General features: G+C 45.5%; 1 protein-coding gene across 3 annotated transcripts; it reads left to right on the forward strand.

The window, feature by feature from the left end:
* The first annotated feature begins 252 nt into the window (after window positions 1–252).
* Window positions 253–25,564, forward strand: LOC105052975 (protein-L-isoaspartate O-methyltransferase). Of its 3 annotated transcripts, XM_029266977.2 has the most exons (5): window positions 430–577; window positions 3,763–3,777; window positions 3,898–4,168; window positions 23,195–23,359; window positions 24,992–25,564. In XM_029266977.2, exons 3-5 carry the CDS (start codon window positions 3,937–3,939, stop codon window positions 25,240–25,242), a joined length of 648 nt encoding a protein of 215 aa, XP_029122810.1. In that variant the 5' UTR covers window positions 430–577; window positions 3,763–3,777; window positions 3,898–3,936; the 3' UTR covers window positions 25,243–25,564. The 3 variants fall into 3 exon arrangements, with proteins under 3 accessions (XP_029122809.2, XP_029122810.1, XP_073100358.1); XM_029266976.2 differs by lacking the exon at window positions 3,763–3,777 and having other exon boundaries at window positions 253–577; XM_073244257.1 differs by lacking the exons at window positions 430–577; window positions 3,763–3,777 and adding an exon at window positions 648–1,237.
* The last annotated feature ends 1,544 nt before the right edge of the window (window positions 25,565–27,108 follow it).

A 27,108-nucleotide genomic window follows, 5' to 3' on the forward strand; every position in this document is an offset into this window, starting at 1 on the left:
TAGACCCGTTTTCGAGTGGACCATAAGGTTTGGCACCCGGCTAGGGTTGGGCCGTTTGGCCGTAATTGGGCCGATGCCTTACCCAACCAGGCCCAACTACTACCCAGCCCGATTCTGTCCCCGAGCCTGGGCCCAAAACTAATAAGCTCTCGTGCGTAAACGCCCGCGTGGGGCCATCCAATCACCGTTATCGCGACCTGATTGAACACCGGATTTGGGCGCAGCATGGCTCGTGCGAACGCCAAGCTTTTCCCTCCGCGCACGTGCGCAATGCCGCTCCGTGGCGGCCAGCGGAGGTGGAGGCGGCGGAAAAACGCAAGAAATGTTTGAAAGTGGCGGTAGCCACGGAGGACTAAAGAAATGCCTGCAATTGCATATACCCTCCGCTCTCCCGCCGTGGAATCCGGCGCTGCTCTCGACCGTTCCATCCCCTTCTTCTCGTCTCCGTTTCTGTCCCCTCTTCTCCGCGATCTCCAATCCGCTCTCGCCCCACTCTCTGTCTTCCTCGTCCTCTTCTTCTTCTTCCGAGGATCATCTCCGGCCCTTCTCCGAGATCCAACCCTTCCTTGGAATGGAGGTACTTTGCTTATACTCTAATCGATTCTTCCGCGTAAGCGGACTTTTTAAGTCCCCGGTTCCTCTTTTTTGTGAGGGTTTCTCTCTCCGGGTTCTTGATTTCGTTTTTCTCTTCGTTTTCTCTCGGTTGATCGTGTTAGAATTCTAGCAATTGACGAGTTTTATGTGAGGATCTGGTTCTTGATCTTGATACACGGTAAAAGGGTTATATGGATTAAGAGAAGTGGGAAAAGAAAAAAGGTCTAAGTAAAGTCCACATAAGATTTCTGGTGAGCTTATACAATTTATTACTTAATTTCAGGTAGAACGAATTCATCTTGTAAGGTTGAAGTACATAGCATAAATGCAAAGATAGGAATCATTAATTGAACCCTCAAATTCCGTAGCTGTAATATACTGAGCTACCGAGGCAGTTCTTGATTGCTTCCTTTCATGGTCAGCGTGTCGTTAGTGGTATTAGGGCAAATTTTCTCATTTTTTGCTGAACTGGATATAAATGTGAATGATGTATTTGATGCGGCTTTTCCATGTCGAGCTATAAAACAACCTAGTGCTAGAATAAAAGAACAGAGGAAAAGTTTGTGCAAGTGAGCCTTGGAATGCACTTCCCCAGACTTGGCTAGATTGAAGATGCATTTGTTGGTGAGAGCAACATAATTAGGTAGACATAATCCCTGCTTGTCCAATTTTCTAATAACTTCTCTAGAGATCTTCTCTTTATGTAGCTGGTTCTGATGATAGCATGCTTAGAGGTTAAGCTTGGGGTAATGAGCTACCCATGTAGTTCGTTGATCATTGCAACTAGGAGTTTAGAATATTGTTTTTTTTTTATGCCTCTTATCAATGCATTAAAGCATCTATTATCTATGCATTGACCATATTTTTTCACAAGCTAATAGAACAGAATATGAGTTGAGACTAGTTTTGGAGGAACAACTTTGGTATGAAATTTCCTGCAATATGCATTCCATTTCATATCTTTGCAATCTACATGATTATGAAATCCCATGCTGCCTTATTTTGCTCCTAATGCACTATGATTTAACACAAATCACAAACTTGTGATGATAGGAGCATTGCACGATGGGGCTCTTTTATTTAAAGGAGTCAAAGTGTATGCATTACAAGAGATTTTGTAAAAAGTCTTTATATTGTGAAGGTTAGGGTTATCCTCTAGGATTTATAGGAGCTAGACAAGATGATCTCCTACAACAAATGCATGATACCTTACAGGATTACAAGATGAACTTGTAAAAGGTTTGTGAGCACTTTTAAGATTTCTATGGCCTTCTTAAACTCATACATATCTCAAAAGAGAAGAATGAAATGAGGAAATAGCTGGTATTTGTGGGCTATCTGTCGTAGCAAACTACATAAAGGAATGATCATAATTCCCTCAGGTTAGAGGTTTAGTTCACTTACACCTTCCAGATGTGCACTTTTTGTATGTCGCCCTCGTCCTCTCGATGAAGGGGGAAATCAAAGAAAAGAAAAACTAAATAAACAAGAGGTTGTTCTCAAAGGAATCAAGAGTAGAGAATATGTTCGAGTGCTTCTTTGGTTTAATATGACTGGCATGGTATTGGCAATTATGATGTTGGAAGAGGAAACAATATCTCTTCATGCAACCTTAAGTTCACCTTCTTGAATTACATGACCGCCAATTGGGAGATCAAGTAGATTAGGTCATAGAGCTCGTAGATCAGTTTGTAACATCTATTTATTATGAATTGTGAGGTTATGCTATTGGTTTGAGGTTATGTAAGTATCAAATAAAGATGACAAAAATCAAGCATGTGCATTCCACTAACTATACTTTCCTTTTTGATAATGAGCTCTTGACTCTGCAACTATTGTCTCCTAAAGCATCTTCAGCAATAACAATTTGGGCCAACTTGCGACTAAAGCAATGCAATCTAGATAAGATTTGAGGGCTTTATAACAACCCACGACCTCACCCAAAAAAGTTAGTTGGAAGGTATTATATGGATTTCTTGATTTTGTTTAAGTATCCAAGATCTATCTAGTATATAATGAATGTGAAACTAAATACATGCCTCACACAAATCCTCACATACTCCCCCCATTCAAGCCTTAGCATCCTTGCTACACTAATGGTCCAAATCCATTCAAATCCAATCACAAATACTACATCCAATTTAGACTTGTGTTACAATGTCTCCTACTCCACCTGGGCCATGGGCTGGGCTTAATATCATTTGTAACAATTTAGGGCCTCGCTCAAAAAAGCTACTAGGAGATATTATTTGAATTTTTTGTATGAGTACCTAAGATCTACCCAGTGCATAACTGATGTGGGACTAAGGACATTGTTACATGGATCCTCACAGATGTTATCTTGGTTGGACACCAATTGAATCAAGCAATTAAACTCGAGAATGAGCTTTATGCACCAGAACAGTTTTAGTTTTACTTTTATTGTCTCCTTGGATTTGTTTCTAAGGTAATTCTTAGATAGTTCTATAAGTCTCAAGATGTTACTTTATGATCTGAATAAGGATTCTAGAGTCATGTTTCTTCTAGAAAAAACTTCAAATTTCAACATTGTAGAGTTCAGAAATATAGGAATCCATATTTTGACTCAAAATGTGTTCACTAAAGTCTTAGAGTAAATATAGACAAGTTTGGAGTCCTTTTTTGGTGATAAATAATAACTTAGAGTACTTTTGGTGTATCAAATAGGGGCACGAGTAAAATGTTGAATTTAAGAGGAATCATTTGTTATCTTTAACATTAATATTTTCTTTTGTGATGGAATTGAATACTCCCTCTCATCTTCTTCTTTCTCACATCAAGTACCATCTTCCTTTTCTTCTCTTTACATCTCACCATATGCTATATGCTATATTGCTAAACAATTTACATTAGGATAAATCTCCAACTTTAGCGAACTACCTTTTGTGTTTGAAAAGTAGCAGGCAGTGATGTCCATTTTAAAATAAGTGTCGCTTGGTTCAATGATTATTTAGATCAAACTGTTGACTTATTTAAGTTCAGAAGTTATATGTCTGTTGATTATCCTTTCATATTTAAAACATTTTTAGCTGTAAGGAGATATTGCTATCATTGAGAAAGTTCTTATATGAGTGCTAGGGCACATATTATCTATTTGATGCTGCCTAAGCTCTCTTTTTCTTGGTTTCTTTGTGTTCTTGTTTTGTGTAGTATCGTCAGTAAGCTGTAAGTCAGAGATTCTACTCTTTTGCATGTTTTTGTCGTAAGTTCTCTCCCTAGTGATAAGAGAGCAAGGTATGCACTGAAATTTTTTCTGCCTTTATGCTCGTCTCTTGTTTCATACAGCGTTTTTGGACTGATGGATTAATAGATAGAAATAAAGCGATGGTGGAATATTTGAAGCAGCATGGAATAATCAAATCGAGGGAAGTGGCAGAAGTAATGGAGGCAATTGATCGGGGTTTATTTGTGCCAGCTGGATGCCCGCCTTATGTTGATAGGCCTGTGCAAATTGGCTACAATGCAACTATCTCTGCACCTCATATGCATGCAAGTTGTCTAGAACTGTTAGAAAAACAACTGCTGCCAGGAATGAGTGCTTTAGATGTTGGTTCAGGTGTTCTACTCGCACATAGTTTGTTCTTATGATGTTATGCTTTCTGGTGGCTCTACAGTAGAGGTTTAATTTTGTCATAAGGCATAGAAACAAGTGTCAGTTTTTTTATCTATTCACCTTCCTACATTCTACTTACACTTAAAGATTCTATCCAAGCTTTCTCAAGATCTGCAGACTGCAGGCTTCTATCACATGGCTATAATTATAAACTGTCAGATTTCAACATGTTTATGCATGCTGAATTGAATTGACTTCATAGTGATATTTGATATTCAATTGATATGGAGGGGGTCAAGTTCCCTATCTATTTAATGTTGCTGCTGCTGCTGAGATCATGTCCCTCCAATTTTTACATTAATGTTGAAATGGAGTTACACTAGTATTCTTGCCTCTCTAGCTTCTAATCTGTGTTTCTGTGGTAGCTTTTCTAACTTTGTTTTCTAAGAAGATTTTGTTGATACTTAATAGGGGAATCCCCATCTTCATGTTTTTATGCTTGCATCATTTAATCGACGATGGGTTGAGGCTGCTTGAGTTTTACTTTTCTTCTTATATACTTTAAACAAACGGTGACCATACATGGGGGAAAGATTTATAATTTGGTTAAGAATCATGTAGCATGAACCTTGCATAAGTTTCTGCTTTGTCCAACCCAACCTAAACTTTGAAATGAAATGGGTCAATGTGTTCAAGCAGAGGATTGCCATGTTTGGATATGGGGATGGCTCTCCAGGCTATGCTGTTGGTGCCAGGCCACACCAAAAGGCCGACCCAATCTATGTGAGGCTAGGCCCCACAGAAACATAGGGTAAAACAGATTTATTTTGTCCATGATGTTTTGACTATTGGCATGAGGAACCAGTTTGGATTTGTCTAAGATGCAAAAATTTCGCTTGCACAATGATCATTGTCCATTATGTCTTGACATGTAAGTTTTCTACAATCGTCGGTAGCATATGGTGAGTGTTGACTGTGGAATATTTATTTTTCTTTTAGTTATTTTGTGAAATTTGTTTGCTTCGTAGCATCTTTATTATTTTTTAATATTAAATTAAGCTTAAGATGATTTATACATAATGACCTCTCTTCCTTATATTGTTCTTTAATACTTTCCTCATAACATTTTTTGAATATTTTATTTTTAAAATTCTCTCGTATCTAATTGTACTTTTTTGGTTTGTTTAGTGAAGCCATCTGTAATGGAGCAAAATACTGGAGCATGGGGTCGTAAGGCTAGGTCAAATGTACTTTGTAACTGCTTTCTATATGTTGCTCATTTTGTTGTAAGAACTGGATAATTAAATTTATTTTGACCTTATGATTTTTTAAATAGAAAATTTTTATACCTTGATCCTTTTGCATTAAAAGGTTCCATGGTTTGCCGAACTGGCTGGTGTAGGGTGTGCCGAGCTGGACTGATTGATTACTCCGTAGTTCCTTACTTCCTTATGTTGGTTCAAAATGAAGGTAGAGGGAGGAGAGAGGAGAGAGAGAGAGAGAGAGAGAGGGAAGGAAGGGGGAGAGATGGAGAGGGAGGGGGAGCAAGAGAGGCTTGGAGAGAGGGCTCGGAAGCCCTCTTTGTTATTTTTTGCCGATTTTGGACTGAAGTCGGATAATGATTTGCCAATTTTAGTTCAAAAATTTGAAAAAAAAAAAAGTTAGCCCTGGCATGGTATAGTGGTACGGATCCATATCATACCATGCCAGTTGCTGACCGACGCATGTTTCGGGATCGGTTCGGTGAATCTTATAAAAAACTTATATAGTTTCAGTTTTATTGTCCTTATATTTTATTTTTCAAGCAAGATTTTTTCAATTTGTTCTATTTTTGGGTTATGCTCATGCTATCAGCAGATAGTAAAGTGATGAGGGCATCCTCCATGGAAAAGATTTGAACCCGCTTTTTGATGTCATGGGAGAATGAACTTCTGGGATTAGTTTTGGACGCATATGTTAATTTGCAACAAAAAATATGGGTACCACCAATATCTGCCTCCGCCACACAATAAAGAAAAACAAGGTTGGAATCAGCAGGCGACTTTCAGGTATGAAAATCTGCAATAACTAACTGTAGGGTCATTTCAGACTTCTGAATTGCTCACTCATGTGCAACTTTCCCATTATTGATCTTATGCATGATAAGGGGAGGTTGACTTCTATATTGGTTTTCATTTGGAAAAAAAAAAGGGAAAAAACTGTTTAAGCGGTGAATCTTGGTTGCAATGAGAAGTGAAAGGGTGATCAGTGTTAGGGAGGACATCTCAATCTAACTAAGGTGTAAACGAGCCGAACACAAGCAAGCTGAGTCCAGCTCAATCTCCGCTCAGAATTCCAGATGACTAGCTCAAGCTTGGCTCTACTTCGAGTCATGCTACAAAGGATAAGCTTGACCTCGGTGCATTTTGAGGTCAATTATGCTTCTCTCTTCGAGCATGATATGGAATCTGACTACTCCCTTGTCTCCCAACAAAAGGTAAAAAAACAAAACCCTCTCCTTCCATCTCTTACCAGATCTACAGCTCTTGATAAACTACCTTACCACTTTAGGCATTGAAGTTGTGGAGGAGGAGGTGGTCCACCATTAGATTGACACCTTAGCAAGGGGATAACTGCCCTCTGGATTTTGGAGAAAGAGTTTTGAGATTGGAGAGGAGAGGAATATCCCTCACAAGGTTATGATGGAGGTGATCCAGCAGGGACATCCAAAGCAGAGGTAGTTGTGTTGATTTGCAGTTTGCAAGAGAGGAGAGTAAGACTAGAGATTTGGGTGCATGGTCTGGAACATTCAAGAGAGAGATGGAACAGAAGGGGCCAAAGGTATGTTTTTATAAGTGCTGCTAGATCTTAATCTAACAGCTTTATTTTTTAGATTTCTACTATTTGTCTAAATAGTGGAGCCTTTAGATTAAGATATAACAGCTGAGTGGATCCTTGAATAATTTGTAGAAAGATAATAATAAATATAAAGAATATCTTTTATTAAATAATTAATAATTTGTATATTATGATTTTACATTTCGGTCTATATTGAGCCAAGTACCAGTGAGCTCGATCAAGCTCATATTCAGCTTGCTAGAATTTCAAGTTCAAATTTGGTAGTTTGTATTCAACTCATTTATTAAAACAAGTAGCCAATGGTGAGCTCAACTCGAGCTGAACAAGAGCTGCTCATGAACAGCTTGTTCATTTGACAGCCCTAAATCCAAGACAGATTTAGTGAAGGACTATGGACTTATAAAGCTGGGATCAGATGTAGATTGAATATTATTTGCTGACTCTGGCTGTTGGTATATGCATAAACATCCATTTGTACATGGTATGCACACATGATTTCATATGCATACAAAATACACATACATGTATGCATGCATATATGCCTATGTGTACAAATAGATGTATGGCGAATATGAGCATGTGCATGTGCATGCATACACACTGTTGTGCTTCTGAATGTGTTGTGCATGTTTTATGTGTTGGTTCTTGCGGTCATTATTGGCAAGAAGAGAAGAGAATGGGAAGAAGAAGAGATATTTTTTCTTATTTTCTTCTTTACAAATGCTTACAATATATAGAATTTCTCCCTACCAAAATGAGGAAAGAAAACAAGATCAGAAAATAAATCAAGATCCCTAATTTACCTCCCAGATCCATAATTACTGCCTATAATATCTCTTCCTTTCAATACTTCCCCTCAAGATAAGGCGAAAATATCATGAAGCCCCATCGTGTTACAAATTAAGGAGAAAGAAGAAGTGCTTGGACCCTTAGTAAGAACATCTGCCAGTTGCTCTGAAGACTTGACAAAAGGAAGACAGATAATTCCCCGATCCAGCTTCTCCTTAATGAAGTAGTGGTCCACCTCAATGTGTTTATTTCTGTCATGCTGTATAGGATTGTTGGCAATGTTGATAGCCGCCTTATTATCACAGAATAGAAATAGAGGAGATAACTGAAAGAGACGCAGCTCAGTAAGCAACTATTTCAACCATAAGATCTCGCAAATGCCCTGAGCCATAGCTCGATATTCGACCTCTACACTGGATCGAGCAACAACATCCTGCTTCTTATTGCGCCAAGTTACCAGATTTTCTCCAACAAAAGTACAATAGCCCGAAGTAGATCGTCGATCGTCAATAAGCCAGCCCAATCTGCATCAGAAAAAAGCTTCAACCTTGAGATGTCCATGATGAGAGAATAACAGACCACTTCCTGGGCATCTCTTAAGATATCGCAGAATTCTATATATAGCTTCCAAATGATGTTTTCGGAGATCATGCATATACTGGCTCACAACACTCACTGCAAAGGCTATATCAGGTCTGCTGTGTGAAAGATAGATCAGTCGGCCAACAAGACATTGATAACGTCCACGGTCCACTAGCTCACCACTATCTGCTGAAAGGCGATGATTCTACTCAATAGGAGTCACAGCAGGTCGGCATCCTAACATTCCTGTTTTGTTAATAGGTCGAGGACGTATTTTCGCTGGAGAGATATACCTCGAGAGGATCTGGCAACCTCAATCCCAAGGAAATATCGGAGACTATCCAGATCTTTAACCTCAAAAGACTGGATCAACTGAGCTTTCAGGTGAGCCAATTCCAGGAGATCATCACCAATAAGAATAAAGTCATTAACATATACAATTAGAATTGCAATTTTACCCTTGTCGTGGTGGAAGAATATCATGTGATCTGCATTACTCTCTCGATAGTTCATCTCGAGCATAGCACGACGAAAGTGATCAGACGATGTCCGAGGTGACTGCTTCAGGCCGTAGAGAGAACGATGCAGACGGCACACCTTGTTAGCAGTTGCTGCACTCGTGAAGTTAGGGGGATGTCCATATAAACCTCCTAGAGATTCCCGTGAAGAAAAGCATTCTTCACGTCTAACTGAAAAAGCCTCCAGCTAAGATTTGCTGCACAAGAAATGAGTGTACGTACTATATTAATCTTCACCACCGGAGCAAAGGTCTCCTCATAATTGATGCCATATGTCGGTGCATAGCCTTTGGCGACCAATCGAGCTTTGTAGCGATCAATTGTACCCTTCGGAGTCTGCTTGACTATATATACCCATTTGCAGCCGATCGCACGTTGCCGGTGGGTAAAGGAACAAGCTCTCATGTTTGATTTTTGGCCAAGACTCGCATATCTTCCAGCATTGCTTCCTTCCACTTAGGATTTGCTATAGCTTTTTTCCAGTTTGAAGGAATAACAGTAGAATCTAGGGATGCAATGAAGGACCTATATGTAGGTGATAAGGACTTGTAGGAAACAAAATTAGCAATATCATGATGATGGCGGGAAGGAATAATATGTGGACGTGAAGCTTTTCTAAGAGCAATAGGAAAACTATCAGAAGAAGGAATGTTACTGTTATCGGAAGGCATCGGAGCTGAATCAGAGGGAGACTGTTGGACAGGAGCAGAATGCATAATAGGCTCAGAAGACTCGAACGAAGACGAAGACGACTCCCTCAGTAAAGGCATCAGAGAAGAAGACTCTCTTTGTTGAAAAGACTCAGTTTGTGACGAAGACGACTCCCTCTAAGAAGAAGACTCTCTCTGTTGAAAAGACTCAGTTTGTTCTTTTGTGGCTACAATCTCCCCCTCTCGACCAGCAGGATTAGGAGAGATGCTAGGAGAGAACAGAAATTCTGAGGCAAGAGTCAGTTATGTGGCAGAGATTTTCGATGGACTATTATCATAGAAAGCTTCAGACTCACGAAAAGTGACATCCATACTGACAAACATTCGTTGTTCAGGAGGATGGTAACATTTATAATCCTTCTGAGTGGCATGATAACCTACAAATACACACTTCAAAGCTCGAGGATCAAGTTTGCTGGTAGGACGGTGATCACGAACAAAACACACACATCCAAATATCTGAGGAGGTACAAGAAACGAAGACTCCCTCTGCAAGTATGCTAGTGGTGTCTTGTATCCCAAGATACAGAGAGGCATTCGGTTGATTAGGTAAGCAGTGGTTAGGACAGCTTCTCCCCATAAGGATTTAGGAACTTTCATAGTAAATAATATGATCGAGCAACCTCCAAAAGATGCCTATTCTTGTGCTCGGCTACACCATTCTGTGTAGATGTGTCAATACAAGTAGTCTGATGAATAATTCTCTAAGTACTAAGATACTCACAAAAGTCTCGATTTAAGTATTTGATGCCATTATCAGTTCTCAAAACTTTAATCTTGGCACCAAATTGGATGTTGACTAACTTATGAAACACCTAAAAGCATCGGACAATCTTGTCCTTAGATTTTAGCAGATTACCCACACCACTCTGCTATAACAGTCAATAAAGATAACACAATATCGGTGCCCCGAGACTAAGGCAATGCTACAAGGCCCCCATACATCAGAATGAATAACCTCTAGAGGTATACTACTTCGATGTCTAGAAATAGGGTAAGAACTACATGTATGTTTGGCAAATTCACATGCATCGCAAACCAACTGTTCTTTATTGCATGCATTATATAAATCAGAAAAAAATCTAGACATAATAGAAAAAGGGATATGACCGAGCCTGCGGTGCTGCAACATCAGCTCTTGTATTGCATTATCAGAAGAAGTCAATCCAGTATGCTGACAGTTCTGTGATGTCCTTTCAGTCACGTAGTAGAGCCCATTATGCATTTCAGCATGCCCAATCGTCGTCCCCATAGTTAGCTCCTGAAAGACACAGTGGGTAGGAAAGAAGATAGCTTTAAAATTCAAATCTTTTGTAATAGAATTAATGGACAAAAAGTTAGTAGGAAAACTAGGAACATGCAAGACAGACGATAATTTCATGTTAGGTGTATAATGGATGGTCCCTTTCCCAAAGATGTGTTTAGAGGAACCATCAGCAATTTACACCTTGTTAGGATCAGAATATAATGCGTAAGAGCTAAACCTGTTAGGCTAATCAGTCATATGTGCAGTGGCACCTGAGTCAACTATCCAATGTAATAAAGGATTAGTTGAAATAAATGCATTAGGATTATGAGAAAAATTAGATTGTGCAAAGTGAGAACAGAAGAAGGAAGGAGATCTGGAGAAGCTATTAGGCAAACCCTAAGTAGTAGAGAAAGTTTCACCAGAGACATTGAGGCGGGCCATGATCAACCAGAGCATCTCATTAGTAGAAAGGGAATGCTCAATATCAGAGGGTGTCGGAGTAGAAGTTGATACAGTCAGTGCTCAAGGAGAGGCCTCCATGTGTTCTGAAAGGTTGGCATGAAGGTTGCCCTGAGTACGGCCACCAGATCGTCCTCCCCCTCGGCGACCACCCCTACCACGTCCAGAGGGACGGCCATGCAACTGCCAGTAGGTGTCATGGACATGCTCTATTTTGTTGCAATAAGAGCATACCCGTATACCATTCTCCCCATGTCCACGAGCTTGGGACGGTGACTAAGCAATCAGTGTAGAGCGGACTGTATCGGTTGGGGCGATCATCACTCGATGGCGAGTTTCTTCACTAAAGACTAGTGAGAAAGCATCCTGAAGAGAAGGCAGATTAGTGCGACGATCCAAAATCTGGATTCGGATTGGGTCGTACTCATCATTGAGACCAGCAAGGAAGTCAAAAAGGCGTTCTTCATCATTGTACTTTTGAATTCAGCAGCATCTTGTGCATGGGATGCCTTAAAAGGGCGGTAAAAGTCCAACTCAGAGCAGAGACTCTAGAATTCCGCAATGTAGCTCGTAACAGAAAGATCACCTTGTCTTAGTATGCGCATCTTGCGCTTGAGTTCGAATGCCTGGGTGGTGTTATCCTACTGAGAGTACGTCCTAGTAACAGCCTCCTATACTTCGCGGGCGGTTTTGAAAAAGGAGAGCCCTCAAGCAATAGAGGGTACAATAGAGTTAAGGAGCCAGGTTGTCACAAGAGAGTTTTCTAACTCCCATTGCTCCAATGCAGCATCTCCAGACGACGGCTTTGTTTTGGCCTCGGTGAGATATCCCTCCAAACCGCGGGCTTTGATTAAGAGCCGCACATTCCGAGCCCACAAAAAGTTAGGGCCCATCCAATTTGACAGAGCTGATTTGAAGGGAAGGATTGTCCATCCCAGATCGAGAATTTAATTGCTGGACAACTTCAAAAAAAATTACTTTATTTCACCCACTCTCTTTTTTTTTCTAAAAAAAAAGAAGTCAACTATAAAGTAGAAGGGGAGGACCTTATCCTTTCTTGCTCCCGTGGTTCACGGATGAATTCCATCGATGAAGGAAGGAAAGCAGTCAGCGGACCTCTGAGAGCGCGGATCAGCAGGCGGCGGTGGCAGTGGCAGTTGGTTGGTCAGCACCGGTAGCAGCAGCGGCAGCGCCAGCAGGAGAGGCACGGGGTGGAGGAGAATGGCAGTGGCAGCGAAGGCTCGGGGTGAAGGGGGTGGGACCGCTGGGTGCGAGAGGCATGGGGTGCAGGGCGGGGCGGTGGTGATCGGCGGCACAAGGTGCAGGGGGCGATTGGGAAGGTGGGCGGTGGGATGGGGCCAGGGAGGTAAGGACGGCGGGGCAATCCGGGAGGTAAGGACGGCAATGGGCGGTGCAGGACGGTAGAAGGTGCAGGGAAGCAGAGGAAGGGAAAAGAAAGGGAAGAAAGGATTTGGTGACGCCGGATGAGGGAAGAGGAAGGGTAGGGAAGAACGGAAGGAGAAAGAAAAAAAAAATTATGGATCAAAATCGGGCTCTAATACCATGTTGGCGAGAAGAGAAGAGATGGGAAGAAGAGAATGGCAAGGAAAAGCGATATTTTTTCTTATTTTCTTCTTTACTGTTGGGGTATACCGACCGACCCCACTCACGCCGACTCACCGTCGGGCCTACTTGACCGATGCCCGACTCTGCCGACCGACGGCTGCCGTTACCGACCGACCGAGGATACGTCGGTCGGGCAGACCTTCTTCTCTCTCTTGGTCGGCTGAATTATGGAGTCCGATGCCCGACTCTCGCAACGCACCCGATTGACTGTCGGAGGGATCCCGAGTTTCCACCCGATGCCCCTTAACTAGTCGTGACCTACAGTCGGCCGGCTCCTCCAAACGCCGTACGACTGCTGGAGGCTGCCAGTCCTGACACCGACATGCGGCACAGCCGCCTTGAGGCATTACCCCACCTAAGGCATGGGTCAACCCTAGTGATTTGACAGCCCCGCGGCGATTTGACAACCTCACGGTGGCTCTGACAGTCCTTGGCGATTTGACAATTCTTCCATTGTCTCGCCATTAATGACGGTGCCATACTGTGCTCCACTATATATATCGGGAAGGCAACAGTAATAGAGGTCTTTTCGAACCCCTTGAATCCCTCCTCTCTAACTCTCGCTCTCTCTCTCGTTGAGTTCCTTGATTCTTGTCTACTGTTGCCTTGTCTCCTCTCTGACTTGACCGTTGGAGGATCCCCGCCGGAGGCATCTCCGGTCAGTGCGGACTTCTTTTGCAGGCGCTCATTCCCGACGACCAGGCGACGAGGGGATTGGCGGCAACAGATTTGGCGCGTCAGGTAGGGGGACTCGAAACATCTCCTAAAATGACAAGAACAAGAGCTCAACGGTCGAAGTCACCGGATTGGCGAGGCGCTCTTCCCGTCGGGAAGAGGCCTCTCCTCCACCCTCCATGGTGGAACCTAGCTCTTCGTATCCCGCGGTGACCACAGAGACACAGATCGCAGCGATCGTGCGGCAGATGACCGTGCTGACAGACGCAGTCAAGAGCCTTCAGCAACGACCGATCCGGTTGCCGCCCTCACCGGCGAAGCAACCGGCGACGCGACCGGTGCCCTCCAGGAGCAGCCGTCGAAACCCGCATCGGCCTCCGTCGCCTCCTCGAAACACCCGCCACAGCGCTCCCACCAAGAGGAGAAGGGGTGGCCGCGGTGCGAAACCCACCGGTCTCGACGGCCATCTCCCTCCCAGCTGGAGCGAGCGAGGAAGGAGAAGCGACCGCGAACACCGTCCGCCTCTCTCTCGGACTCCTCCGGAGACTCCACCCCCGGGGTCTCTCAGCACCGACGGATCGACGACTACGAACGCAGGTTCGAGAAAATCGACCGTTGGCTTGCCCAGCTGCAGGTGGACGGACAGAAGTCCTCGAACGACGTTGACTTCCAAACCGCCCAACCTCTCTCCCGACTCATCCTCGACGAACCGATCCCCAATCAGTTCAAGATGCCACACGTGGAGCCTTACGACGGCTCCACTGACCCGATCGACCATTTGGAGAGCTACAAAGCTCTCATGACGATTCAAGGGGCAACCGACGCTTTCCTTTGCATCGGCTTCTCCGCCACGCTCCGCAAAGCTGCCAGGGCCTGGTACTCCGGTCTTCGATCGGGAAGTATCCACTCCTTCGGGCAGCTTGAGCACTCTTTCGTGGCCCACTTCAGCACCAGCCGGAAGCCGCCACGAACCTCGGACAGCCTTTTTTCTCTCAAACAGGAAGAAAATGAGACGCTCCGACACTTCGTGACGCGATTTAACGCGGCCACGCTGGAGGTTCGGGACCTCAACGAAGACATGGCCATTTCGGCCATGAAGCGGGGGTTGAGGGCATCCCGATTTACTTACTCCTTAGACAAGATCCTCCCCCGGACGTACGCCGAACTGCTGGAGCGCGCGTACAAGTACATGCGCGCAGACGAAGGAGCATCTGACAGGCGCCTGACGGAGTCCAAGGGCCCGAAGGAGAAGCGGAGGAAGGGTCGGGACCCTGCCGAGCCTAGCAGGCCCCCGACCGACGGTCGGGTCTCACCCCCATGGTGGAACCAGAGGTCGCCCCGACGGCGGAGTCCAAGGCCGACACGACCCAGGTATGACTCCTACACGACAGAAGGCCATCGACGAGGAGGTGGATAAGCTACTCGAGACGGGCTTCATTAGAGAGACCACCTATCCCGACTTGCTCGCCAATGTTGTTATGGTGAAAAAAGCCAACGGAAAATGGAGGATCTGCATCGACTACACCGACCTAAACCGCGCTTGCCCGAAGGACAGCTTCCCACTCCCAAAGATCGACCAGCTGGTAGACGCGACGTCTGGCCACCGACTGCTCAGTTTCATGGACGCTTTTGCCGGATACAATCAGATCCGAATGGCACCCGAAGACGAGGAACACACCGCCTTCGTGACCGCAAAGGGCCTCTACTGCTACAGAGTAATGCCCTTCAGACTGAAGAACGTCGGAGCCACGTACCAGCGACTTGTCAACAAGGTCTTCAAAGATCAGATCGGGCGCAACATGGAAGTGTATGTGGACGACATGCTGATAAAGAGTGCGCAGGCTATATAAATCACGTTCGGGATCTCGAAAAAATTTTTCGCACTCTGCGACGACACCGGATGAAGCTGAATCCGACTAAGTGCACCTTTGGAGTGACTTCGGGAAAGTTCCTCGGGTTCCTCGTTTCGCAACGAGGAATCGAGGCCAACCCCGAGAAAATCAAGGCAATCATCGACATGCGCCATCCGAACACCAAGAAGGAGGTCCAGCAGCTGAACGGAAAGATCATCGCCCTTAGCCGATTCATCTCTCGGTCGGCTGAAAGATGCCTTCCGTTCTTCAAAATCCTGAGGCAGGTGAGGGGCTTCTCTTGGTCGGATGAGTGCCAACAGGCCTTCGAGGACCTGAAAAGGTACCTGGCTTCCCCGCCATTGCTCGTGAAGCCGGAAGCCGGGGAGACGCTGTACCTCTACTTGGCCACCTCCCCCGAGGCGGTCAGTTCGGTGCTCGTTCGAGAGAACGAGAGCCGAATTCACCAACCTGTATACTACACCAGCAAAGTGCTCCACGGCGCTGAGGCTCGGTACTCGGAGACGGAGAAGATGATTTTCGCCTTGATCGTGTCTGCGCAATGACTCCGTCCATACTTCCAAGCGCATGCCATTGTGGTCCTCACCAACCAGCCCCTGAGGGCGATATTGCGCCGACCCGACACGTCGGGACGACTGGCGAAATGGACGATGAAGCTCAGCAAGTTCGACATACAGTACCGACCGTGACCCGCCTTGAAGGCCCAGGTTTTGGCCGACTTTATCGCGGAATGCCCGACAACCGACCAAGGGTCGGGAGGTGAGAAACCCGGAGGAGCTGCGGTCTCCGAGCCTGATCCGGGGTCCACCTGGGTACTGCACATCGACGGAGCTTCAAACGCTCAGGGGAGCGGGGCTGGGTTTCTACTCACCAACTCGGAGGGGGTAGTCACTGAGTACGCCCTCCGATTCAACTTTAAAGCCTCCAACAATCAAGCCGAGTATGAAGCGCTCCTCGCCGGCTTGAGGATGGCGAAGGAGTTGGGGATCGACAGCCTCCGAGTCTTCTCCGATTCTCAGCTGATCGTGGGACAGGTCAAGGGCGAATTCGAGGCGCGAGATCCGGCTATGGCGAGATATCTCCAGAAGGTGAAAGATCTTGTGGTGCGCCTCGGATATTTCGAGATCTCCCACATCCCTAGGTCGGAGAACGTTCGGGCCGACGCACTCTCCAGGCTGGCGACTTCAGCTTACGACGCTTTGGGCCGGACATTCGTAGAGAATCTCAAGCAACCGAGCATCGACAAGGCCGAGGAGGTGCTACAGCTGGCGGCCGAATCAAGCTGGATGGATCCGATTGTCCGGTACCTGACCGACGGGATTAGCCCTGAAGATCCCGCGGAGGCCAGACAGCTCCGATGGTCGGCCTCCCAACACGTGATAATGGATGGCCGACTCTACAAAAGGTCGTTCTCCCTTCCCTTGCTCAGATGCTTGGGACCGACCGACGCGGACTACGCGCTCAGAGAAGTGCACGAAGGAATCTGCGGAAATCACTTGGGGGGCAAATCCTTGGCCTATAAAGTCCTGCGACAGGGCTACTACTGGCCCACTATGAGGAAGGATGCGGCTGAGTTGGTCCGGAAGTATGAGCCATGCCAGAGGTACTCCAACATACAACACCGACCAGCCAGCCAAATCACCCCCATCATCGCCTCGTGGCCCTTCGCCCAGTGGGGGGTCGACATACTCGGTCCCTTTCCTCCGGCATCTGGCCAAAGGAAGTTCATAGTCGTTGCCATCGACTACTTCACCAAGTGGGTGGAAGCTGAGCCTCTGGCACAGATTACCGAGCGAAAGATGGAGGACTTCGTTCAGAAGTCCATCATTTTCAGGTTCGGATTACCGCATACCATCATCACCGACAATGGGCGACAATTCGACAACCAGGACTTCAGAGATTCTGTGCGAGATTCCATATCACGCACCGACTGACCTCGGTCGGGCACCCACAGTCCAACGGCGAAGTCGAGGTGACCAACCGGACCATACTGCACGGACTCAAAACCCGACTGAATGAAGCCAAAGGCCTTGGGTCGAAGAGTTGAACTCCGTCCTGTGGGCATACCGGACGACACCCCGGGCCCCGACCAGAGAATCACCTTTCAGTTTGGCCTATGGAACGGAAGCCATGATCCCGCTGGAGATCGGGTTACCATCGACCAGAGTCGAGCAGTATCGCGAGCCAGACAGCTCCGAATGTCGGAGAGCCGACTTGGACCTCCTGCCCGAACTCCGATGCGAAGCACAACTCCGTATGGCTTCCTACCGACAGAAGGTGGCCCGATATTACAACGTCAAGGTCAAACCAAAGCTTTTCAGGTCTGGGGACCAAGTCCTAAGAAAGGCAGAAGTCTCGAAGCCTCTTGATCAAGGGAAGTTAGCTCCGAACTGGGAAGGACCCTACAAAGTGGCGGACACCTACGGACCGAGGGCTTACCGACTGAAGACTCTGGAAGAGAGCCCCATTTCCCGGACCTGGAATGCCGACAACCTGAAGTTGTACTACCAGTGAACTTTGTATCCACTCACTCGAAGTACAAATCCAGTTTCAAACTTCGGAGTCTGGAACCTCGACTTTTCGACGATTGGTCGGCGCTGCCAAGAAGTACGAGCCCCGACGTCCCGACTCGGACTTAACGTTCCACCGGGGACCGACGGCCCGATCGCTGACGATGCATCGGACGCTCTTACGAAGGCCGATATATCCATGACAACGGGAGTCACACTCCTATAGTTAGAACTCTCGGGCAAAACGATCGGGCAGAACGATCGGCCGACTCGGCCCCGATCGAGAAAGGCAAAGCGCCAACGCGACCAACGTCACGTTCGCAACTTACCGACCAGGTCACGACCGGTCGAAGGATATTCGGCTTACCACCGTTTATCACACGGCGCGACGTAAGTACCCGACCTAGATCCGGGTAATGGGGACCCGACTTGTCATCGCTTCCCCGACTAAACGCGTCGGACGCCATTCGACTGAACGCATCAAACGACATTCGACTATCAGACCCTATGAAATGATCCGACAACCGAGTCCTGCCCGGTAGTCGGTCAACTTTCGACTCGACGAACACGCCCGACTTACGACCGGGCGATAGATGTTCGACTTAAGCCCCCGATCGTCGGATAATACGACCATCGGGAGACTGATCGAAAGTCGGGATTTGCTCTACCTTCGCAGCGGCGCGCGTTACCGGCTATCTTGAATCACTATCGGGGATCCTACCGAACGACCTTGGGTCTACGACCTACGCGTTCTAAAGGTGCTTCGGCAAATTACACAAAATACATCCTGCGACACATCACAAAGGAGAAGAGTTCAAGTCCAAAAAGATTAACTTCGATTTCATTAGAAATTCGGGCCAAGTTTACAAAACTGGGCAGAAGCCCGAATACAAGTGTGATATACAAAAGTAAGGAAAGATAAAAACCGACTAGTCCTCAGAGTCGGCCTCTTCCACTGGACAATGGCTGGGGACGGTCGGCGAATCTGCTCGGGCTTCGGGAGTCAGAGCCGCTTGACCTTCGGTGGCCTGCTCCGTGTCTGCTTCGGCTTCCGCTGTGGTGGTGCGGCCTCCCGACGATGGGTCGGCCATCTCCTCCGCTGCTGGGGCCTCCGACTCTGGCAGAACGATGCTGTCGAGGTCGAGCTCCGGGTACAAGCTTCGGACGGCTTCCCGAGCGTCTTCATACCCCACTTGGTACGAGAGGAAGCCGCTCGCCAGAAGTTCCTCCCGGTACTCTTCAGAGTCACGGAAGTCTTTTATAGCCCGACCCATGGCTTCCTTCGCCGACTCCGCTTCCGCCCTCGCAACGTCTGCGTCGGCCTGAGCGATAGACAGACTTTCTTCGGCCTTAGCAAGGTTCTCGAGGCTTACTCGGAGCTGCTCGCGTTCGGCCCTGAGCTCCTTATCGAAGCTGTCCCTCTCGTGACGCAGCCAACGGGTGGTTCGGGACTTCTTCTTGGCGTCATCACGAGCCGACTGCAGCTCGGTCTCCGAAGTCGCCAAGGCGCTTGTGAGTCGGGAGACCCTCAGTAAGACGAGAGATCTCCCCCTCAAGCCGGGCCTCCCGGTCGACCGACTGCTGCAGCTGGTCGACCAGTATAACCTTATCGGCTTCGACGGCCGCAGCCTTGTCCTTCCAGGCCGCACGCAGATCGCCGAATCTACGGTACCCGGCCTCCAGCTCGGATATATTGTAAACCAGCTGCAAGAGACGAAACCGACCGTCAGAAGGCCGAACTTATGAGAAATGACAATGGAAACGAAGAAGAGAAAGACTTACCCGGATTATAGTCGGGTAAAACGAAGACAGCATGTCAGAGACACGCTGATTCTTCATGGCCTCAATGTCGGCCGGAAGGATGAGCGCTTGGCATAGCCTCCTGGCCAAGTCATGGTTGGCCAGGGCCGACGCACCTTCGGGAAGAGGGGAGTCGGTCGATGCCCTGCCACCGGCCGACCTTCCTTCGTCGCCAGACGCCATCGGAGCCTTCCCTCGGCCGACATCCAGGCCCTAATGTCGGAGAAGGATGGCATGCTCGAGCCCGACCGAGTATCCCCCAAAGGCGCGGCAGCAGCGGACGGGGCGGCTCGGGCTCGCGCGCCTCCTCCCGATCCTCCTCCGCGGCTGAGCAGCCGGCACATCCTCGATCGATTCCTCGGCCGCCCTTCCTTCGGGCGAGGCTGCCCCCTCGACCGACGGTCCCTCGGACGGGACTTCGACGAACACCGTCGGCGCCGACAGTGCGATAACGGGCTCCGCCTCCGCCCAGCCGGCTCGCTCGATGGAGCCACTTGAAGCCTCTTGGGGGGCCGCGATGGTCCGGCCCCTTGCACCGGCCTCTTCCGCACGGCATACTGCCGGACGTCGGCCACTGTCAGTTCTCCCTCGGCGGCATATCTGCAGAGGACGACAGATGATCAGCGCCCGAAAACAAAGGAAAGGAGAAAGGAGGGGGAAAAATAGAAAGCAAACCTAAGCGAGGGATCGGGCTGAGACCGGCATCGTACAGGGCCTGCTCGGTGACGAGCTCCCTCTGCTTCGGCACCGAAATATCTTTCAGCGGTGGAAGTCTTCCCGGTCCCCAACTTCCACCCGACTGTTCTCGTTCGGTTGGGTTCGGGGGTTCCCCAACGGGCAGGAAACCCCCAAGGAATAGAAGAAGAGACGAAAAAGAATTGGTTCTTCCATCCATGAATGGACGACGGAAGACCGGTGATGAAAGAAAGCCCCTTCCGAGGATTAAAGTACCACCACCCTCGGGCTTTAGGGTGGGGTCGGAGGACAAAAAATGCTCGGAAGAGCGAGATCTGAGGGACAGTCGGCAAAAGCCGACACAGCAGTGCAAAACTGACTATTAGCCGAACTGAGTTCGGCGCAAGTTGTGCCGGACATAGTCTGTAATAGTCAAGGACGTTCCGGACGAACTCCGGATCGGAAAGCGAAGACCGACCCGAGGTCCTCGATGTAGAAGGCCACCTGGCCCTCGGGGGGCTGTTGACCCGACCATTGGCACCAGGGGCGAACAGCCGAAACTGCTCCGGGATGCAATATTGCTCCCGAAGCCGATCGACGTTCGGCCCCGAAAGTGAAGAGACCTCCACCTCCGGGGTCGACCGAGGGTCGTCAGTCGGCTCTCCCGATCGGCCTCCTCTTGGAGATGTCTGGCCATGGACCAGAACAGAGAGCAGAATATGGGAAGAAGATGGGCAACGGGGACAGGCCCCTAAGAGAAGAAAAAGGACCTCCAAAGAGGGGAGAAACGGAGACGGTTACCTGGAGCTGGGGACGCACGGGCAGAGTCTCGACAGCAAATGGGGAAAGTAGAGATCTGGAAGCAGGCGACCTTGTATATATAGTGCCCCCCGACGGCCGAGATGGAAGCACGACCAACGAGGAACTCCCAGATCGCGCCACGTGGCGGCATCCGGACCGTCTTTCAGCCCGACGGTTCGACGCACCCATCCTCAGATCGAGCTACGTCACCCCCATCCGCTCGAATGGATCCGGCCCAATGGCCACTTGCCACGTGGTGAAAATTCCGTGACGTTTCGCATCCCCGAAGGGGCGTCGGGAACGACGGTTTTCGTTCCCAATATGACGGGACATCTGACACCGACGGGACATCTGACATCGACGGGACATCTGACACCGGTGAATCGCCCGGCATTCATGAGGCGCCTGACATCGGATCAGCCGGCGGTACGATCGTTAGATTTGGGACCTGATGCGATGGGAATCCACTCCTTTCGTCCGACGCTGTCACCCATACAAAGACATTGGCCAACGCACCATCCGACTCAGGAGTGGAGGGGGGCAACTGTTGGGGTATACCGACCGACCCCACTCACGCCGACTCACCGTCGGGCTACTTGACTGACGCCGACTCTGCCGACCGACGGCTGCCGTTACCGACCGACTGAGGATACGTCGGTCGGGCAGACCTTCTCTCTCTTGGTCAGCTGAACTATGGAGTCCGATGCCCGACTCTCGCAACGCACCCGACTAACTGTCGGAGGGGCCCCGAGTTTCCACCCGACGCCCCTCAACTAGCCGCCGACTACAGTCGGCCGGCTCCTCCAAACGCAGTACGACTGCTGGAGGCTGCCAGTCCTGACATCGGCATGCGGCACAGCCGCCTTGGGGCATTACCCCACCTAAGGCATGGGTCAACCCTAATGATTTGATAGCCCCACGGCGATTTGACAACCTCACGGTGGCTCTAATAGTCTTTGGCGATTTGACAATTCTTCCATTGTCTGCGCCATTAATGACGGCGCCATACCGCGCTCCACTATATATATTGGGGAAGGCAACAGTAATAAAGGTCTTTTCGAACCCCTTGAATCCCTCCTCTCTAACTCTCGCTCTCTCTCTCGTTGAGTTCCTTGATTCTTGTCTACTGTTGCCTAGTCTCCTCTCTGATTGACCGTCGGAGGGTCCCCCCGGAGGCATCTCCGATTAGTGCGGACTTCTTTTGCAGGCGCTTGTTCCTGGCGACCAGGCGACGAGGGGATTGGCCGCAACATTTACAAATGCTTACAATATATAGAATTTCTCTCTACCAAAATGAGAAAAGAAAACAAGATCAGGAAATAAATCAAGATCCCAAATTTACCTCCCAGATCCACAATTACCACCCGTAATATCTCTTCCTTCCAATAGTCATTAATTCTTTTTACTTCCATTTTCTTTTAACAGTTATTTGCAAAGTAAAGCATTAGATCAGAGAAAATGCTTCTCCACAAATAATTCTGCTAGGCATCCCTTGCTTTTGTTATTGGTTCTTGCATTGTTTATTTGTACTTTTTGCTAGCTTTTGTTCGACAGCTATTTTCTCTGAAAAATAAAGCATCAGATCAGAGAAAAATGTTTGTCCATAAAAATACTGCCCAGCATTCTGTATGCTTATACTACTTAGCATTGGCTAATAATTATGTTTTAGCTGTTTTATTCATAAAATTTAGAAGTCATGATTGGAGTTATAGTAGGAAAAAAATGTTTGTCCATAAATATTCTGCCCAGAATTCTGTCTGCTTATGTTACTTATACATCGGCTGATAATTATGTTTTAGCTGTATTAATCATAAAATTTTAGAAGTAGTTATTGGAGTTATAGTAGAATAGCCCTAGATTGTCCCCTCTTTCATTGGGCACTATGACATAAATAATCATATTTTAATTTTGTGTTATTTTTTGGAGGGACCGGGTACTTAACCGCATGCTTCGCACTGATGGTCGGACCTCAAGGTCATGTTGTGGGTGTCGAACACATTCCTGAGCTGGTTACTTCTTCCGTTGAGAATATCAAGAAAAGTTCAGCAGCATCATTGTCAAAGGAAGGTTCTCTTTCTATACATGTTGCTGGTATGGTATTCTAAATTTGACTACTATTTACTGGGTTACCTTGTTTCTTGCATGGTATTTATGGGATAAACTTAATGTGTAAAGAAAACTGAAGGAAATATGGAAAGTAGCAGTTTGACATGTAGGAAATAGTTTTAACTTTTAATGATATAACATATTTTTTTAAAGGTGAATTTTAGATTATCCTTAAAGTGACATAGATTTATGGAAGTAGTCTTTAATAAGTAGATTTTTTGTTGGATTAGGATTTTTTTTAATGAGTGAAATTATATAACTTAGATACCTAGGCTCAGTAAACAAATTGTTTTAGCCTTTTAGGATTGTTTAGATGGTGTCTATAGATATTTGTCTCCAAGAGTGGCAAATCAGTTATGATTAATATCTTTTTCTGGTAAAGAAATAAAAATGTGGGTTTTTCTTTTCCTCTTCAGAGACCTTTGCTGCTTTTTTTCTCCTTTCACCTCTGGATCAATGATGTGGCTATTTATCATCACAATCGACTGATAATTCAGATCTGATCTGAAAGTTAATTCAATAGTAAAATCCTTCCAAAAAAAAGTGCAAGCAGAGTCTAATTCTAAACTAGATAATCCTACGAGATTGTAATGTGGTCAGTGGTTCATGATGTGGATACACTTGGTCACAAGTGAAATCAAGTTTGCCATATCATATTGAACCAAACGGCATGGGCGTACCATATCAGTTCAGTACATGTACGTGGTGTAGGAGGCATACTGACACTCGGTATACCAAACTGGCCCTGTACCAACATCGTAATAAGTTGGTACTGGTATAAGGCCTGGTACCAAGATGGCAAACTTTGAGTGAAATAATCAAATAACGTGGGATTTGCTACTTGACATCATGGTCTTTTTTGTGTCAGTTCAATCCTTTCCTGAATTTAGCTTTGGCCTTGCTGTTGTATGAGTTTCCATAATTGCTCTTGTAATTTTTTATCCTTTTCTTCTTTATATGGCTGATTTGCTTTGCTGAATAATGTAATAAAAAATATTGTAAGACCCAAAGTTATGATGCACTTGCTAGGAGAAGATTTTGAAATGCTTGTGATGGCAGAAGATGTGGTCCTGTTTATCAAGGAATGGCCAAAATAAAAAAAAGGGGCCTGTATAAAAGACAACAGATGGGATGAGACCATATGTTTAAGTTATTTGTATGGAATCAAATTTGGTTTATGCTTTTACTCTTTTCCTCTTCTTTGCATTTTGTCTCTTACCAGATAATATCTGGTCCTTACAGGTTTCCTTTATAAGTTTTTTGCTGGTACAGAAACGGGGCCACTTTACCAGTTTTTGTGTTTTGATCATTATGTACTCAAAATAAGATACCCATATATGAGCAAGCTTAATAAATAGAGGCACAATCAACTTTGACAAATGAAGAATAGCAACATAGATCATTGCTATTAAAGAACTTGGTGGAACCCTACTACATTGAATTAATGAAGGTCGATAATGAAATGGCAGTTTTTCTAGCTTTACTCCAGATTATGGGAAGTTAATAGATATTTGAAATCTGCTCTAAGGCCAGGAATTTTTTTGCTGCTGTGCAGTATATGGATCTGTCCCTATTTAGTATTAGCTTTGTTTTATTTTGACTTCCCACTGGCTTCAGATGGAAGGCTGGGTTGGCCAGAACTGGCACCATGTGATGCCATCCATGTTGGTGCTGCAGCACCTGAGATTCCTCAACCACTTATTGATCAGTTGAAGCCTGGTGGCAGGATGGTGATCCCTGTTGGCACCGTTTTCCAGAATCTGAAGGTAGTTGATAAGAAGTTGGATGGTTCTGTCAGTGTTAGAAATGAAATATGTGTATGGTATGTTCCTTTCACAAGTCGAGCAACCCAGTTGCATGATTATTGACAGAAGTTACTTCTGTGAATTTTATGATCTGCTAATGCTAGCAACGGTTTCATCTTCTGCAAGTACTGTTCTTCATGAGACCTAGCGTATTGTTTATTTTGACTATAGCCATATCCAACAAAAGGAGATGCCGGTACAAGCTTTAATAAGATTGTATGATATAGTGTTGTTTGCAGGTTCAGTTTGTTCTCACATGCAAGTTGGTCCATGTTATCTAGTTGCTCTGTATGTTGTGGTGACCAATTTAAATTGCATGTACTTGTAATGGATGCTTTGTCATACCCAGTTGGTAGAGATGTGCTTTGCCTTTATTCTTGTTTAATACGGAGGAAAAGATTTCAGAAGGCTATACTTAAATTTAGGAGTGCTTAAGTACATGCCAATTGATCTGTTGCATCAGATCTCCTTGCTCAAGATGGATAACTGGGATGCTGCTTAGTTGATCACATTGAAGGTGCAATTGACTTTTGCGCACCTAAGAAACTGATGATCTTTACTAATGATTTTCTTGCTCATCAAGGTTATTATAATTTGCTTGCAAGCACCTTATAATTCTTCTAATGCAAGGCTTATAATTCTGGATTTTCCTTCATACTATCTTTAATGTTCAGAAAAGGGAAAAAGATAGCATTATTTTTGGCTTTAATTGCCTTCAAGCTGCTAGGAAGGCTGTGAAGGTACACTTGACTACTTCAAATTGGTAGCATGCTACTATGATTGTATAATGTGCTTTATTTGTCATTTCTTATTCCTGTGCTTTTTGGTTTGTGTGGGAATCTATTATCTTATTATATCTATGTGGAAAATAGAGATTCAGCTTGTGCAGCATTCTCTATTTGTAGTTATGTCATATGGACATTGGTAACAATGATATTCATTTACTATGCTCAGCTACTATGCAATAAATATTAATGATATTAGTATTAATATACTTGCCATCATTAAAGTTTATTTTTAGTATTCGATGAAAATTTAGCCATTAAAGCATTCTGTTTATTCTAATTTGTTGTATTTTATATTGCATTCCAAAATAATTGGATAAAGTAAAAAAATTGTACCTATGCATTGTTAGATTTGTATTAATGATGCTAATATTTATGGCAATAGCTTGTGCATGTTGTTTTAGCTTGTGCAAAGTTTTTTTGTTCATCATATAGATGTTGGTATTAATAATGTTAGTATGAATGATGGGAGTTTTTATTTGGTAATTATTAAAATTCATTGCTTAATGTATCATAGAAATTTTGTTATTAAAGTCTTATATTTACTATACTTTGTTAAATTATTATATTACATTTCAAAAAATAGTTAAAAAAAACTGAAAAAATTGTATCTCATGTGATTATATATTAGTATAAATTGTTTATCATGTTTTCTTGTAATAATGGTGTTTAGAACATGCTGGTTCACTATTATGATTAGGTCTGCAAGTAAATCGGTCAAATTGCAAAATTGATTCGAATAGTAAATTTTGGTTCAGTTTGAATTTTTATATTTGGTTCAATTTTGATTTAAAAATTTGAAAAGCCAAAAAAAATGGTTTGGTTTTGATTTCGATATTGAAAAACTCAATTTAAAACAAACCGATCAATGGGTATGTGTGTGTATGTGTATGCTGTATGAATTGTTACTGGTTTATTTATATTTCATCCTACTTCTATATTGTTACCGGTTTATTTATATGTCATCCTAATTCTATTGGTTCATTGTTTCTAAATTTAGTCCATTTAGTCTATCTTATAAATTATTTATTTAATCTATCTCATAAGCTGTCCGTTTATCATGGCAAGAAAAAAATAAAATAGATAACAATCCATATGGTCCATCTCATAAACTATCTATTTGATATAATTCCAATAGCCTACA

The sequence above is a fragment of the Elaeis guineensis genome, chromosome 10 (genome assembly GCF_000442705.2).
Source record: "Elaeis guineensis isolate ETL-2024a chromosome 10, EG11, whole genome shotgun sequence".
Taxonomy (NCBI): domain Eukaryota; kingdom Viridiplantae; phylum Streptophyta; class Magnoliopsida; order Arecales; family Arecaceae; genus Elaeis; species Elaeis guineensis.